Genomic DNA, 16,226 nt, shown 5'->3' with positions numbered 1-16,226 from the left:
ACGACGAAGAAGTTGGTCGGTGCCCTTGGCACGCGCGAGTGTCAACCTGGCTGCCTGGCTTCAGTGTAAATAGCGTGTAACTAGCATTTTTCGTCTGTGTCTTTCCACACGTAACATTTCTGGTGGAGGACAGCGATCCCCGTCCTCGCCATGGAACTCCGAAGTGGTCGGTACACCGAGGTTGTCTCCATACCTCCCGGTGACAAGCCCGCCCCTGCAACGGCTTCGGCTTGTCCGACTGCTCCAATCGTCACGGTTTCCCCACATCGTGACCCAGGTGTGTTCTCTGGCCTGGAGGGACAGGACGTTGAAGACTGGATCGAGCTCCATGAACATGCCAGCGCTAATAACAGGTGGGACCCAACGATTATTCTCGCCAATGTCATCCTTTATCTCGGCGGCAGCCCACGCGTGTGGCACCAAACGCATGATGACGAAATAATCAGTTGGGACAGTTTCAATGAAAAGCTACGGAACTGTTCAGCGACCCCATTGGGCGCAAGGCTGCCGCTAGAAAGGCTCTTGCGTCTCGTGTTCAGTCGTCTACAGAGCCATACGTTTCCTACATCCTCGGCGTCTTGGCTTTATGCCGTAACGCTGACGATAATATGTCCGAAGCAGATAAAGTGGCACATGTGCTAAAAGGCATCACCGACGACGCTTTCAATTTGCTTGTTTTCGGCAACGTCTCGAGTATCGACGCCATTATAAAAGAATGCCGTCACATTGAACAAACTAAGAGCTGCCGTATCTCACACCACATAGCGCGGCTACCCAACACTGCTGCTACGTCGACATGTGAGGGTGGACCGCGTCAGACCCCCACATGTGACGACGTCACCCATATTGTTCACCGCGAACTCGAGGCCGCCTGTTCGCCAGCCTTCTCCACGACGCCTCCCGATCCGCCAGCAACCACCTATGCGATGATTCAGGCCGTCGTCAGACAGGAATTTGGAAACATGGGTCTGAACACCGTGTGTTCCACGCCTCGACCCAGCGCTCCCCAGTTATCTAGTGACCATCCTCGTCCCCGGCAGTCCTTTTCTGCCACATCTCGCCGCAACCCGTCCGAATGGCGTACCCCTGATGACAGGCCGATCTGCATCCACTGCTGTCGCATCGGCCGCGTCGCCCGTCACTGCCGCAACCGATGGCCACCACCTCCTCGGACTTACGCCGCCACTTATTCCCGCACCTTTGGGCCTTCTGTTTCCTGTACCAGCCGCCATGAACCCACTACCGCTGATGCCCCTGCTCCGAATTTTCGCTACAGCCGCTCGCCCTCACCTCGACGCCACCAGTCTCGTTCGCCCCAACCCCGCCGCTTTTCTTCGCCGCCTATTGCCTCCCGGACCCAGCCGGAAAAGTAGGCACTGCAGCTTCTGGAGGTGAAGCTGCGTTTTCGACCCTGCCCTCAAATCCTCTGCTCACGTTACCTACTAACCGAAACCTTCTTGACGTTGACGTTGACGGCTATCCTGTCACGGCACTCATCGATACAGGAGCACATCTTTGTAATATGAGTGCTGCCTTCCGACGATGACCGAACAAGCTCCTCACCCCAGCGTCGGGACGCGTCTGTGCCTATCATCGGCATGCGTACGGCACGTTTCAGCATCGCCGGCCGCCACACTCCTGTCCTCTTCACCGTAATTGCTCATTGCCCCCACGACCTCATTCTCGGCCTCGATTTTCTCTCCGCCCACTCTGCTCTTATTGAATGCTCTCCCAGTACCCACGCCTTGAGTTGCCGATGCTCCCAGAACCTTCTGACGCACCCCACTGCCGCTTACGCTCCAGCGGCTTTCTTAGCCTGCCGCCAAAGTCCCTGGCCTACATTGAACTGTTGTCTTTCCCACCAGTTCCTGATGGGGACTACCTCGTCACTCCTCTGCCCGACATCCCAATACAGTATGACTTCACCGTGCCTCACAGTATACTTACCATTACTGCGAACCACACTCGCATGCCCGTCTGTCTCTTTGGATTGGCAAAGCAAATTCTACCGCAAGGTATTTGCCTTGCCACCATTGATTGTCTCGACCACCAATACGTGGCAGCGTTACCGACCGACGGTTCTGGCGAGCTTAGTACGCCCCTCGCGCCAGCCTCGGGCGTAGATCGCAAAATAATGAAAATGGTTGCGACGGACCTGTCCTCTACGTAGGCTGAAGACCTTTGCGAAGTATTATTGTCCTACCGGGATATTTTCGACTTCGACGATCGCCTTTTAGGCCAGATGCTCACGGTCAAGCATCGCATTCTTACTGGCGATGCTGCACCTATTCACCGACGACCGTATCGAGTTTCCGTGTCGGAACGCCGAGTAATTCAAGATGAAGTAAAAAAAAAATACTCGATAAAAACATCATTGAGCCTTCATCGAATCCCTGGGCGTTACCTGTGGTGTTGGTTAGGAAGAAGGACGGCACGTGGTGCTTCTGTGTAGAATACCGTCACCTGAACCTAATTAGAAAAAACGACGTCTACCCGCTCCCACGTATAGACGACGCCCTTGACTGCCTGCATGGTTCCAGCTATTTCCCGTCTATTGATCTTCGTTCGGGAAATTGGCAGATTGCTGTTGACGATATGGACAGAGAAAAAACCGCGTTCCTCACACCTGATGGCCTATACCAGTTTAATGTAATGCCGTTTGGATTATGAAACGCCCCTGCCACCGTTGAGCGTATGATGGACTCCTTGCTCCAAGTTTTCAAATGGTCCACATGTCTCTGCTACCTCGACGAGGTCATTGTCGTCTCGCCAACGTTCGACACTCACCTTGGGCGTCTCACAAGTATACTTGATGTATTTCGAAAGGCGAAGCTGCAACTTAATTCGTCCAAATGTCGTTTTGGCCACCCACAAATTACTCTTCTGGGCCATCTCGTTGACGCTCCCGGAGTACAGCCTGATCCCGGCAAAACTCGCGCTGTCCAAGAGTTTCCGGTTCCGAAGACAGCCGCAGACGTTCGAAGTATTGTAGGGCTGTGCTCGCACTTTCGTCGTTTTGTTCCAGAGCTTGCGACAATTGCTAGGCCCCTAACTAATCTTTTAAAGAAAGGCGTACAATTCTCGCGGGGTACTGCAGAAGCCGCCGCCTTCTCTCGTCTCGTCACTCTTATAACCTCACCACCTGTTCTCGCCCACTTCGACCTTGATGCCCCTACAGAATTACGTACAGATGACAGTGGTCATGGCGTAGGTGCCGTCTTAGCCCAGCGTCAGCGTGGCAAGGATCGCGTTATTGCTTATGTGAGCCGCCTCCTAGAACCATCGGAGCGCGACTATTCCATTACGGAACGCGAATGCCTTGCTGTTGTCTGGGCGGTTGCGAAGTGCCGTTCTTACCTCTACAGTCGCCCCTTTTCCCTAGTAACTGACCATTATGCTTTCTGCAGGCTCTCATCGCTAAAAGATCCTACAGGGGGGCTTGGTCGATGGGCTTTGAGGCTACAGGAATTTTCATATTGCGTGGTGTACAAGTCTGGCCGCCTGCACCAAGACGCTGACAGTTTGTCGCATTACCCTGTTGACCACTCTGACTCCGCCAATATTGCCAGTGCTTCTTGCGTATTCTCTGTATCCCAGCTGCTTCATTTCGCCGACGAGCAACGCGGTGACCCCTACGTCAGAGCACTCATCGACCGTTTTGAACACTCTCCGGCCGATGCTGCTCTACGCTTCTTCGTCCTCCGCGACGGTACTCTGTACCATCGTAACCTTCATCCGGACAGCTCTGAGTTCCTGCTTGTAGTACCTAAACACCTCCGCTCCACCGTTCTAGAAGAGCTTCACGACGCACCAACGGCAGGACGCCTCGGCGTATCTCGAACCTATGACCGTGTACGTCGCCGCTTTTTGTGGGTGGGCCTTGCCCGTTCCGTACGACCTTACGTCGCCGCTTGTGAACTTTGCCAACGACGCAAGAAGCCTTCCCAGCTCCCCGCTGGTTACCTGCAGCCGCTCGACACCCCTGCCGAGCCCTTCCATCGTGTCGGCTTGGACCTTCTCGGCCCATTTCCAGAATCCACATCAGGAAAGAAGTGGGTTGCAGTCGCGGCGGACTACGCGACCCACTACGCCTTAAACCGTGCTCTTCCGACCAGTTGCGCAGCTGATGTTGCGGACTTCATCCTACATGATATCATTTATAAGCATGGTGCTCCGCGTCAGTTGCTTAAAGACCGCGGCCACACCTTTTTGGCCAAAGTCATTGACGACATCATGCGTGCCTGCTCAATATAGCATAAATTTACCACCTCCTGTCATCCCCAAATGAACGGCCTCACTGAGCGTTTGAACCGCACCCTTACAGACACGCTATCCAAATACGTTTCAGACGACCACCGGGACTGGGACCTGGCTCTACCTTACATTACCTTTGCATACAACTCTTCCCGTCTCAAAACTGCTGGCTTTTCCCCGTTTTACCTCTTGTATGGCCGCGAACCGACGCTACCACTGGACACTGTGCTTCCGTCCTCCACAGCTTCAACTAGCGATTATGCCCGTGATGCAACCGCCCATGCTGACCATGCTCGCCAACTTGCGCGTGCTCGTCTACAAGTGTCTCAAGATAAGCGTAAACAACGCTACGACCTCCGTCACCGTGATGTACATTTTGTGCCCGGCGACCTCGTGTTGCTTTGGTCACAATTCCGTAAAGTCTGCCTTTGTGAGAACCTGCTTTCCTGTTACGCAGGCCCATATCGCGTGATACGCAAAGTGACCGATGTCACCTATGAAATCGTTCTAGCCACGCCCACTACGTCCTCCGCTGTGTCAACCAGCGACATTGTCCACGTTGCCCGACTCAAGCTCTACAACTCTCCATGCACCTTGGATATTTAACAGCCCCGTGAGGGTGCTTTTGCCGCTGGGGGGTAATATTACGATATCATTGAGCGATGCTCATGAGACGAGCCGCCGCGAGAACGACGAAGAAGTTGGTCGGTGTCCTTGGCACGAGCGAGTGTCAGCCTGGCTGCCTGGCTCCAGTGTAAATAGCGTGTAAATAGCATCTTTCGTCTGTGTCTTTCCACGCGTAACATTTCAAACGTACCTCTCAAACAGTCATAGAAGAGCAATCTCGCTGCAAATTTCCAAATACCACAATCAAACGATTTATTTTTTTAATTTTTGGCAATGCTACAAATATTGCTTGAGCTTTTCGAAGGTTCAAGTTGTAACGGCTGCGATTTGTGTAGAAGAAGGCGTAGCTTGTAATGAATGATAGATAGATAGATAGATAGATAGATAGATAGATAGATAGATAGATAGATAGACAGATAGATAGATAGATAGATAGATAGATAGATAGATAGATAGATAGATAGATAGATAGATAGATAGATAGATAGATAGATAGATAGATAGATAGATAGATAGATAGATAGATAGATAGACATAAATCACGGGATCCGGCACAGAAATAGTTGAAAGAAAGATAACAGCGCTTGCGTTGTGGCCGGGGTCCGGCCTTAATTAAGTGTGCGATTGTAAGCACACATAGCTCGTTATACATTTTTCTTTGTGAATGACGACAAAAAGTAAAAGGAAGACCAAAACCGTGAATGCAAACTTGCGTGTACACGCAGTGACATTGTGAAAAAAAACGTACCCTATGAGGAGAAGCACCAAGTAGCGTCATGAATACCAACACATGCGTTTTCTCGTGTCAAAGTCAACGAAAGCAACCATGAATACAAACTTGTGCGCACATAGAGCGCTGCCTTAACGGCACTACAATGTTGTGCGCATGTACATCGGCATTATAAAAAAATACAGATAGGCAGTTTGTAAATAAAGGAAACATGAAAAACGCAGCGAATGGAATGTAGGCAAGAATGGTCATATGTTAACAAAGAGCATGCGAGGAGCCGCAGCTGCTAGCTGCCTTCTTTGTTCTTTATTTGAAGCTGATGAACCTTTCGTGCGACCACAAAGGGTAGTCTACAGAACCCCAGCTAGTTATGGGACACCTGCACCCTGACCTCCACTGACATCCGAGTTGGAAAAAACTGCGTTCCATTAGCATTCTTGCAAAGAGCTAACCTTGGTGTTTGCGGGGAAACACAAACCATGTAATACCTGATACCTGATGTAATAGTTCTGCTTAAACTTACAAAGTGGACAGATGTAATTATTAAAGAGAAAAGCAGGTATCCACCCCATCTTAGCAATTGCCACAAAGGAAATCCATACTGAGGACTCATGTAGCAATTGCTACGATTGCGTGGATAATTAGGCCAGCGAATTTAACTGAGGGGGAGGATTTTTTATAAGTTAATTCTTTCCTCTTTCATATGTATGTGTATATATATATATATATATATGAACACGGCAAGATTTCGCTGATAATAATCGTCCCCAACAAACTTCCGTGCACTGAACGCAACTGCGTTGCACCGCGGCGAGAACACACACATAGACACTCGCGCAGGCACTTTATTCTTTCGCAACCGACGGAATGTCGTTTTGTGTTGCGTTGCGGATGGCGCACTACCACTGCGATGCACAAGATATATAGACACTTAACGGACAAGCGTATACAATGGCAGGCCTAGCAGCCATGTCAGCAGTCGTGTTTTGTATTTCGTTGAATTCGTTCTCTTTTCTATATGCTCCCACGACGTCGTTCTGCTCTGGGATTCCTTCCTACACGTCATGCCGTTGTTGGCTGTGCGCGTGCCGAACGTGTATTATCGCCGATGCGCGATGCGACAATTGAGCCGTGTTTCTAAGCTTTGCCCCGAGTGGTCGTCGATACCTCCTCTCGCTTCCGCACATGCCTCTCTCTTGCTACTATGCTGCCTATTCTACTGCTCTGTTTTCACTCTCCGATGCCTTCACCTCTCGTAAAAACTTTCTCCTTCCTTTTGCTGTTCTCACTATTGAAAACTTTTGCAGGGACCCTTAGGTTACGAATTTATCTTTGTCAGGAACTTTATTCCGTTGTCAATGTCTAGACCCACTTGGCTCCATTTATCCTGGTCAGCTCCCCGACGACAGGACTGACCTACCTGTCGTAAATATTACCCATGCTAATTCGTCACGTTTCAATGTCTTCAATGCGTCAACTTATTCACAACATTCTGATGACCAGCACACCCAGCTCTTGGAACTCCACAACCGTTTTCAAGCTTCATTTTGTCCAGCAATACCCTTCTTTTGGCAGCACATCCGCCATTGTTCACCACGTCAACACCAGCACGCATACACCTCTGCGCCAGCGCTCGTATCGAGTCTCGCACGCGGAACGCCGTGTGATTGAGTACTACACGAATGATATGCTTCACTGTCACGTGATTCAGCCCTCGCTCTGCATTTGGGCCTCCCCAGCTGTACTGGTGAGGAAAAAGGACGGTAGCGTCAGATCCTGAGTAGAATATTGGCGCCTAAGTAAAATAACGCGCAAAGATGTTTATCCCCTGTCCTAAATGAATGGTGCACTCGAGTGCTTGGAAGGAGCCGAGTTTTTCTCGTCGTTGGGTCTTCCACCGGTGTACTTGCAGGTTTCTGTGGCAAAAGCTGACCGCACCAAGCCTGCGCTTCTAACTCCCGAAGGGTTATACGAATTTAACGTGATGCCATTGAACCTTTGTAATGCGCCTGCCACTTTCAAACGCTTCATGGACCACATACTTCCAGGCCTGAAATGGCGCAAGTGTCGTTGTGTCTGAATGGCGTCGTATTCTTTCCGTGGAACTTTATTCACCTCTCACCCGCCTTGCAAGTGTCCTCACTTGCCTTACATTTGCTGGGCTGCACTTTAATTTGAAGAAATGCCATTTTGCTGCACGTCGCTTCACCATCTTGGGTCACGTTGTGTGCAAGCATGGTGTTCTTCCCGACCCTGAATAGCTTCGAGAAGTAACTAAGTTTCCCAGGCCGACTACAATGAGGCAGCTGCGAAGTTTTATCGGCCTCATTACATATTTCCGCTGGTTCGTCCACAACTTTGCCTCCATGGCCGCCCCTTTGACAGCAATTCTCGCCGACAAACGACACGTTTCGGCTTGGTCTTCCACTTGCAACAACTCATTCGCAACTTTACGCCATTTCTTTGCCTCCCCTCATATTCTGCACCGTTTTGACCCGGGCGCTCCTACAGAAGTCCAAACGGAAACTAGCGGTGTTGGCCGCGGTGCTATTCTTGCCCAACGCAAGTCTGGCTTCGACGAGTATGTCGCCTCTTACGCCAGCTGCACCTTTACCAAAACAGAAACAAACTATTCTGTTATGGAGAAAGAATGTCTCGTCATCATTTGGGCGATCACAAAATTTCGACTTTATCTCTACCGCCGACCATTCGAAGTCGTGACCTCAAGGATTGATCTCATGGTACGGCTCAGTGGGCACTACGACTCCAAGGGTATGATATTGGTGTCGTCTACAAGTCCAGCCGTAAACATGCCAATGCCGACGCCCTTTCTCGCTCTCCTTATCCCGTTGAGCCTGGTGTTGTGACTGTAGCCAACTACGATTCTCTATCCCTTACTTACACTGACATGCCATCCGAGCAGCGCCAGAATCTTTGGTTAGCCTATCAACTAGTGCTCCTATCCCACCCCACACCAGGAATCACCAACCGCACGCTTCGAGACACTGCTTGTCGCTTTACCATCCGCGATGAGCTTCTGCACCAGAAAGGCTGTCACGACCATAGCTCTTCTTCGCCGTCATATTTGCCTGATACCTTGGTGTGGATCCGCGTTCCATTCTCCGCGCCTGGCTTTTCCACAAAGCTGCTGCCTTACTATAACGGTGCTTACCGGGTCCTACGTCAGACGTGCCCTGTCAACTACGTCATTGAACCCCTCCAGCGATCCACGGACCAGCAGCCCCGCGGCCGCCAAACGGTTCAAGTCAAACGGCTGAAAAAGCGCTGCGACTTGCCAGTACCGCCATTTCCTGAGGTCGCCAGGGGGGCTCCTTTTTTACTGGGGTGATTGTATTGATAGATACGAACGCCAGCAACAGAATAAATATGAAACTATTGTTAATGCTGGCCCTTCTTGAAGCTCGCGGCGGACGCTCACCCTTCGCGGTTGATCACAGTGCTTTCGTTTTGCGTTGATCGCTGCGATAAACGCGACTACATCTTAACTTGTGCTTGCACTCTTTTCAAGCGCGTCAACATTCATGGTGGGTTGTTTGATAAACTAATAGCCACTACACTACATTCAGGTTTCACTTCTCACCATCAACTAGAAGTCTATGAGTCATTTCATAATCTCAAAGCTGTTTCATCTGGCATGAACGAAAATCCAGCCTACGTAACAGTTTGAAAGACGCACCAAAAATGTGGTATTTCCACCATCAACATAAATTCGCTATGCCTGTTTACACACTTCTTTATCACACGTTCTTTTAAATTTCTTGCTCTTCTTTTTCGTCTCCTCAATATATAAATTGTTTAGTAGTTTTTTCGCTGTAATTACTACAACAATGTAGTAATTAGAACACTCCTAGGAAATTTCTTCCTGCATACGTTTAGACGCCGTCATTGTGAGTGCATAATTTTGTTTTACATATAGTCTTTACCAGGATTTTGTTTAAGGCATTGTTACGTGCACATCTCTTCTAAACTTGCGTTTGTATCTCAAATGCATGACGTTTAATAACAGTTTTAAGCTGTTTGTTGTAAACTTCTATAGAGATTTTTATGAGACAACCGCATTGGTGGTTATACTTTTTGCAAGGCGGAGGTAAATAATCCTTTACACTTATCATCGTTATTGACCTGTGGCCATAGTGACGGTTATATGACAAAGGGTAGTGGTACAGCACGTGCTCTCGGAGGCCCCCTCAGTGGGTACAGTCCTCAATGGGGACAGTAGCTCGAGCGTGTGCAGCGAAACAGCAAACTCACATTTCATCTCAAAACTCAAATTGCCACTCTCAGGAGGTCCTACTTTTTCTAACCTCCGTAAGATTGCGCTACCACTGCAGGGAAATAAAAAAAGCGCATTCTAAGATGGCATCTCCGAGCAAAAGCGCGCATTGTCGTCCTCGGCGTGAGTACTTTTAGAGCGAAGCTGTATGCGTCCACGTGATACACTCGTGGCCCCACCACAGAAACCCTACTGCGGGGGTATGAGCCATTGCATTCATCTTACGTGATGGACGGAAAAAGTTTCTCGGCATAGGCATAGAAATCTACGTATTATTGCCGAGAATGCAGACAGAGGGGGACCAGGTAATGACAATATCATGATGACACAATGAATACTTTTACAGCAAACCTGCATATGCTTAGGCGAAACGCTCGCAGTCGGACCACAGAAACCATCCGGCGGAAGGTTCCGCGCACCATCGGCTATGCAGATAGCGACGTCGTTTCTCCCTTGCAGCAAAGGCGTGGCACGACATTGGCTACTCGGGTAGTGACATCGTTTCTCCCTCGCAGCTGAGCACGCGCGCAGCACTCTCTCTCCAGCTGTGCAATCCGTCCAAAAGCGTGCACCTTAAATGTGCGGCACCGGTAGGTCACTTTGTAACTACAGTGCAGATGTGAGTCATAAACACTATGCATTACGCATAGGAAACCCAAATTCGTAACGTAATTCACAAACATATTGATGAACCCCCTGTATTAGCACAAGTAACCGGTCATTGCACCACTCCATGATTGTGATTATGCGAAGCCCAATGTGCAGAATTTCAGCTAAACACTGTAAAAAGTCAAAGCCAAACGTGTGCGTAACATCATTAAGAAACACACAGACATAACCTATAATTAGGAAAGAGTTTAACAAACGGTAAGAAAACAACCAGTGATAAACATCGGGGCTGCATGTTTTAGCTTCGCTGGTTTACCATCTGTGTGGGGTGCGTGGGAGTTCTTTTTTTTTTGTGTAGCACGAGCATCGAGTGACACTCTTGTGTCTTGAGCAGCATTTCCGGTTCAGCTCCTGAGATGACCGGACACTAAATTCAAAATAAATTAGAAAAATAGGCAAAAATAGTACAGTACAAAACTCGTGCCTTTCTTTATAGACATGAAATCAGAGCATAAGCTCAGTTACAAGTTGAGTTACGGAATTTTCTCAAATAATTAGAATTACTTCGAAATCAATGAGACGATCAGGGACCAAATTCTAAATAAAGCAGAAAAAATAGAAAAAGTACTACACTACGAAATTCACAGAGTCATTATAGATCTGACATCAGCTCACAAGTTTACTTATAAGTTTAGTTACTGAAGTGTCTGGAATAACCAGAATTAAATGATAAATCACTCATTAGCGCACACCAATGCAGAGAATTACAGATTTGGAGGCCCGTCACGTGAGCACGACTTTGGCGAAATTCCTAGAAAGCCGGGCGTAGAAAGCCGAAGTAATAACGTCACTAATGAAGTCACACAGAAGACGTGGGAATAAATTTCACCGGCTAATTACTGGAAAGCAGTTGCCTCTGAGTTCCGTTCATGCGCTGCGTTCGCCTAAAGTTAACCTAAAGAACACCAACGACGAAGTGCGAGTGCCACTAAGAGACACCTAAGTCAAAGATTAGGCTTCCTACCACTTTTTTACCCTATAATGTGCGCTTACACCTTATTTATACAACATATCGCAGTTATTTTGAGTGTTGTGTGCATAATCTAAGTCAGCGTTGATGTGTAGTTAGGTTTACTGCAGTTTGTTGATAGCTGCAGGTTAAATTTGATGTCCACGAACGGGCACGGTGGGTCCCATGTATTACTCTATGGCTTTCAGTGAGGCAGCGAAGTACTTGACTGACAACGAAATCCATGCTCTTCTTCGAGAACCTGGCACCTATATATCGTATTCAGGGGACATCGACAGTTTTCTTAACGATCTCGAAGAAGACTGCGACACAGGATCAGAAATCGAAGACAACCCGGACGGCACAAATCACCAGCGACGAACAGGACCAACTGCACTGATATAGAAAGGCGGAATTATAGGTATTTTCGTCTTTCTAAACTCGTGCACAGATGAATTAATGAGCAGTTTGAAGGGAATAGTAATAAACGTGGTACATATATGCGTCTTCTTTTGATTCACATTTCCTACCTTAACGATAGAGGAAAGGAAGTGCACAGGAGCCAGGGGTGCCACAAGCTAGAGACACACCACTGAAGTACTTTTTCTAATAATGTCCTGAAGCGTTCTGGGAGGAATCTGCGTTCCAGACAAACCTGTACTCTTTTCAGGCTACAGGTAATTTCGAAAAAGAGATTGGAAAGATGCGAAGATGCTAAACATTCGAAGATATGAAAGATTCGAAGCTGCGGAGATCCAATGGTGAGCCTTTACAAGTCTCCAATGTTCAGGGCCATACAGATTGCACAGGCAATGCCCCGAAACAGTTTTTGAGCTTACGAGCTATGCACACTTTATTGACAACCTGTCGATAACTATAAAAGAATGGGAGGAAAGCGTACTCTTCTGATAGCGCCTATCCGCACCCCGTTCAGAAATGCCTGCTTCGAGCTACCTCGGTCTCGTGAGGTGTCCATTGACGAACAAATGGTTCCTTTTTCTTTTTTTTTCAGGAAGGTGCCCTGCGGGCCCTTTCGTCCCTTCAACAGTAAATCCTATGGGTCCTAAGAACTCTGTAATGGCATTACCAGGCGCCCTGGTTCTCTACTTTGCCATCTATGTTGGCAAGAATGTAGTCTAAGATGAGGACATGCGGGAGTTCAGTCTTGGTGGATGCATTATCAAGAAACTTGTTGAAACCTTAGAAAGGGATCCGGATACTTTCGTCTACGCCGACTGCTTCTTTACAGAAATCCAGATTGGCGAGCGGCTAGTCAGAGTAAATTTATTTGTAAGCAGAACAGTGATGGGAAACTGGAGTGGAGGTGTAGTGGTTACAATACCACAAGACCAAGATATGCAGTGGGGAGGTCCAGCCTGTACGGTACGCAGCGGCGGGAAAATGCGCATCGTCAAGTGGAAGGACAATAAAGCTGTCCTAGCCTTATACACCGCATTTGGCATTGCATAAGAAGGAAGTTGCCAGATATGGTCCATGGACAAGAAAAAAAAAGGTGAAACAACAAGCCGCAGTAGCGTAATACAATCAGTTCATGGGTGTAGTGGACTTGATTGACCGTTTCGTCTCCTATTATCGCAGCTCTATGCGAATAAAGAAGTGGACGGTCCGCATGTTTGCCCAGTTCCTCAACGTGACCTGCTGCATTGGGTAGACTGAATACAAAATGCTTTGGGAGCTAGGTCTGGCTCAAAAGCAGCAAAGGCTCGACCTGCTGGAGTTCAAGATGGAGATTACTGTTGTAATAATTCAAGCAGAAACGCGGCGATCCAAGGGATCAAGAGAGCGTGAAGCCGAAAGTTATGATGAAGTGCAGAAACGGAGAGGTGCAAAGCCATGCGTTTGTCACTGGACGACGCTGGTGTGACATGAATTGGCACTTTTAGAAGCACCTTAAGCTGGGATCACACAACAGATTTGGAAATCACTACCTGAAATCATCTATGAATATATCTGAAATTCTCTCCAAATTAAATGAAATTATCTCTTATTGTCATGGGTATTATAGGCCAAACTGAGCACCTGGTTACGCTCAGTGCTATGTTCTGTCAGCTCTGTTGCGCGGAGGCTCTGCTAAACCTACTTAGCTAAATCATATATTTTAGCTAAATAGTTTAGCTAAATCATATTTATCAGCTAAACTTGGTTCCTGTTGAGCGTGCTCGAACACGGTGACTCCTGTCGGCTGAGCCGCAAAGAAGTCGTTACACAAAGAAAGTTGTCGCAATTCTTGTTCCTTCTACTGGTCAAATAAAGAGAATAATTATCCTAGGAGGCTCGCCAATATTTTTCCATTCTCTCTCGATGGAATGAACGACAAACGAACATTTTCGATAATAAGAAGCTTTTATGTAATGGCGATCGCTATGATAATTTACCTCGTTGCCTAAGCGTAATGACTAGCGATATATTTACCTGCTAGAATCTATTACAAAGTACCAAACATTTACGTTCCAAGCCTTCTGCGGAGCAACAACACATCTACCGCCGAATAAACACAAGCGTGAGCGATTAGGTAGACAATCCGATAATGAGCGCACCGATAGAAATGACTGATTCAGAAACATGACAAGCCGCCACTTCAAATCAATTCACCAATACAAAAAGTCGCACTTTCGCCCGAAAGGCGAAGAATCGATTGCGATAGTAAAGTAGTGGATAGCTATAGGAAGTAAGGAAAGTAGTATTATCGGCCGTAATTACTTTTTAGTATAGGCATACTAACTAAATTAACAAGAATGGCGTCACGCGTGCACAAGCAGACATGAACACATTGCAATCAACGACCACGGAAAATCGCCGTCAGAACGCTTAAGTGAGGAAACGTGGCAGCAGCAGCAAGCGAATTGACCTTCGTGCTGCTGCTCTCATCCACGCGAACGAAGTCGCGAAAACAAAGCACGTGGCGGATTCTGTAGCCTTTGCAGATGTATTTCACGATACATCGGCCCGGGCCGCCCTTATTAGAAAGCGTCCCCCTCTCTGTCCTCCTCCCGAACGCTCGCGCGCGGCAGAAGGCAGCAAAATTCCTCCTCGCTTTCCTCCGTTGAGTGCGCGAGATTGAGTGGCGATTGCAGGCTCATCCTTGCACGCTTTCACTCGCACGCACATCGTAGGCCGCACGACTACGATTTTATTCCTCTTGGACTTTCTACAGAACCTCACCACGACGCCGACTTCGAGGGCAGGAATGAGCCTAGAGCGTCAATAAATATTACATTTATATAGTAAACATAGCAATAAATGGACATAGTTTCTCACGTACGAAGAGACACGGAGAGCCGTCAGGCGATATTATGATAGTGCCATTGCATAGACGGGAGCAAGATTGTGGTGTCTGGAAAAAAACAAAAGCAATGCAATAATACATCTGCTACAGTAATAGTTTAACAGCAGATACTACGCTTCTTTTTATTTTATACAAGATGTCGAGAAAGGAAACGATCTACAGCAAAAATGCACATTCCAAGAACCTCCAAGATGGAGCTCGCAACACTTCTGTAAACTTAGTGGTATTTTTCTTCCAAAATGTACAAGTGTACAATCTTATAAGAATGCTAGAAAAAAAGCTGCATAAGTGATTCTTATTTGCCACTAACATAACAATTTCTTAAAAAATTATTTCGCTAAAATGCACATGTTAAGTGGCACCATAAATTTCATGATCATCATCGTCACTCAATTTTATGTCCGCTGCAGGACGAAGACTTACACTTGTGATCTCCAATTACCCCTGCCCTATGCCAACCGATTTTCACTAGAGCCCGTCAATTTCCTAATTTCATCGCCACACATAGTCTTCTGACCATCTTCGACTGCGCTTCCCTTCTCTGCGCACCCATTCTGTAACCTCAATGATCCACCGGTTATTTAACCTACGCATTATATGACCTGCCGAGCTCTATTTTTTCTCGTAATTTCAGAATATCAGCTATACCCGTTTGCTCTCTGATCCAAACTGCTCTCTGTATCTGAACGTTATGTCCAGCATTCTTTGTTCCATTGCGCTTTGCGCGGTCATTGACTTGTTCTCAAGCATCTTTGTCAGTCTCCAAGTTTCTGCCTCATAAGTCAGCACCGGTGAAATACACTGATTGTACACCTTCCTTTGCAATGATAATGGTAAGTTTCAAGTCAGAAATGTTATTAATTTTAAACATAGTAGGAGCGATCAAGTGAACAGAAAAGTTTCGCGCGATTCCTGTGATGGTGTTCTCCATAAATTGGTCCGTAAAACTGGTTTGCCCGGTATGAGTTGAATCATTAAACAGAACTCATTATTTTCACTGGAACAAATACCCCATTCCCAGATTTTGTTCCACAGACGAAATAAGTGCGACAATTATTTTTCAATGAAAGCGAAGCTTATTAACCATCATCCTCCCATGTGACAAATCATAAAATGGAGAAAACATTCCCGCATAACCCTTCTCAGGATGAATAGTGACGGCACTGCGATTGACATTGAAGCAATGCAGCGAAGCACCGCATTGCTGCCGCAGAGAAAGGTTATGTACAAGGTCTGAACGCAGGTGGGGTCCTCTCTCGCGTTTCCTGCTGCACAGGCTACGCCACCTACCGGTTCCGCCGCGTAGTCCAAGCGTGGAGCGTGTTACACACGATTATTTAAGTGGATATATTACGCGGGCTCGGTTCCACCAAGTTCAGAATAACACTTTATTTAT

The 16,226-nt window shown here is 47.5% G+C and overlaps 1 protein-coding gene across 1 annotated transcript in view; it reads right to left on the bottom strand.

Annotated features, from left to right (window-relative positions):
* Positions 1-12,606: 12,606 nt before the first annotated feature.
* The window catches only part of LOC142574941 (uncharacterized), an 83,596-nt gene continuing 79,976 nt past the window's right edge, over positions 12,607-16,226 (bottom strand). Inside the window, exons 5-6 of the mRNA XM_075683929.1 lie at positions 14,803-14,878; positions 12,607-12,659 (exon numbers count right to left, since the gene is read on the bottom strand). Of these exons, the coding sequence (XP_075540044.1) occupies positions 12,607-12,659; positions 14,803-14,878 (129 nt within the window). The remainder of the gene's footprint in view (positions 12,660-14,802; positions 14,879-16,226) is intronic.

This window comes from Dermacentor variabilis, chromosome 3 (genome assembly GCF_050947875.1).
Source record: "Dermacentor variabilis isolate Ectoservices chromosome 3, ASM5094787v1, whole genome shotgun sequence".
NCBI lineage: Eukaryota > Metazoa > Arthropoda > Arachnida > Ixodida > Ixodidae > Dermacentor > Dermacentor variabilis.
The sequence above is the reverse complement of the archived record's forward strand: the minus strand, read 5'-3'. Positions and strand labels throughout refer to the sequence as shown.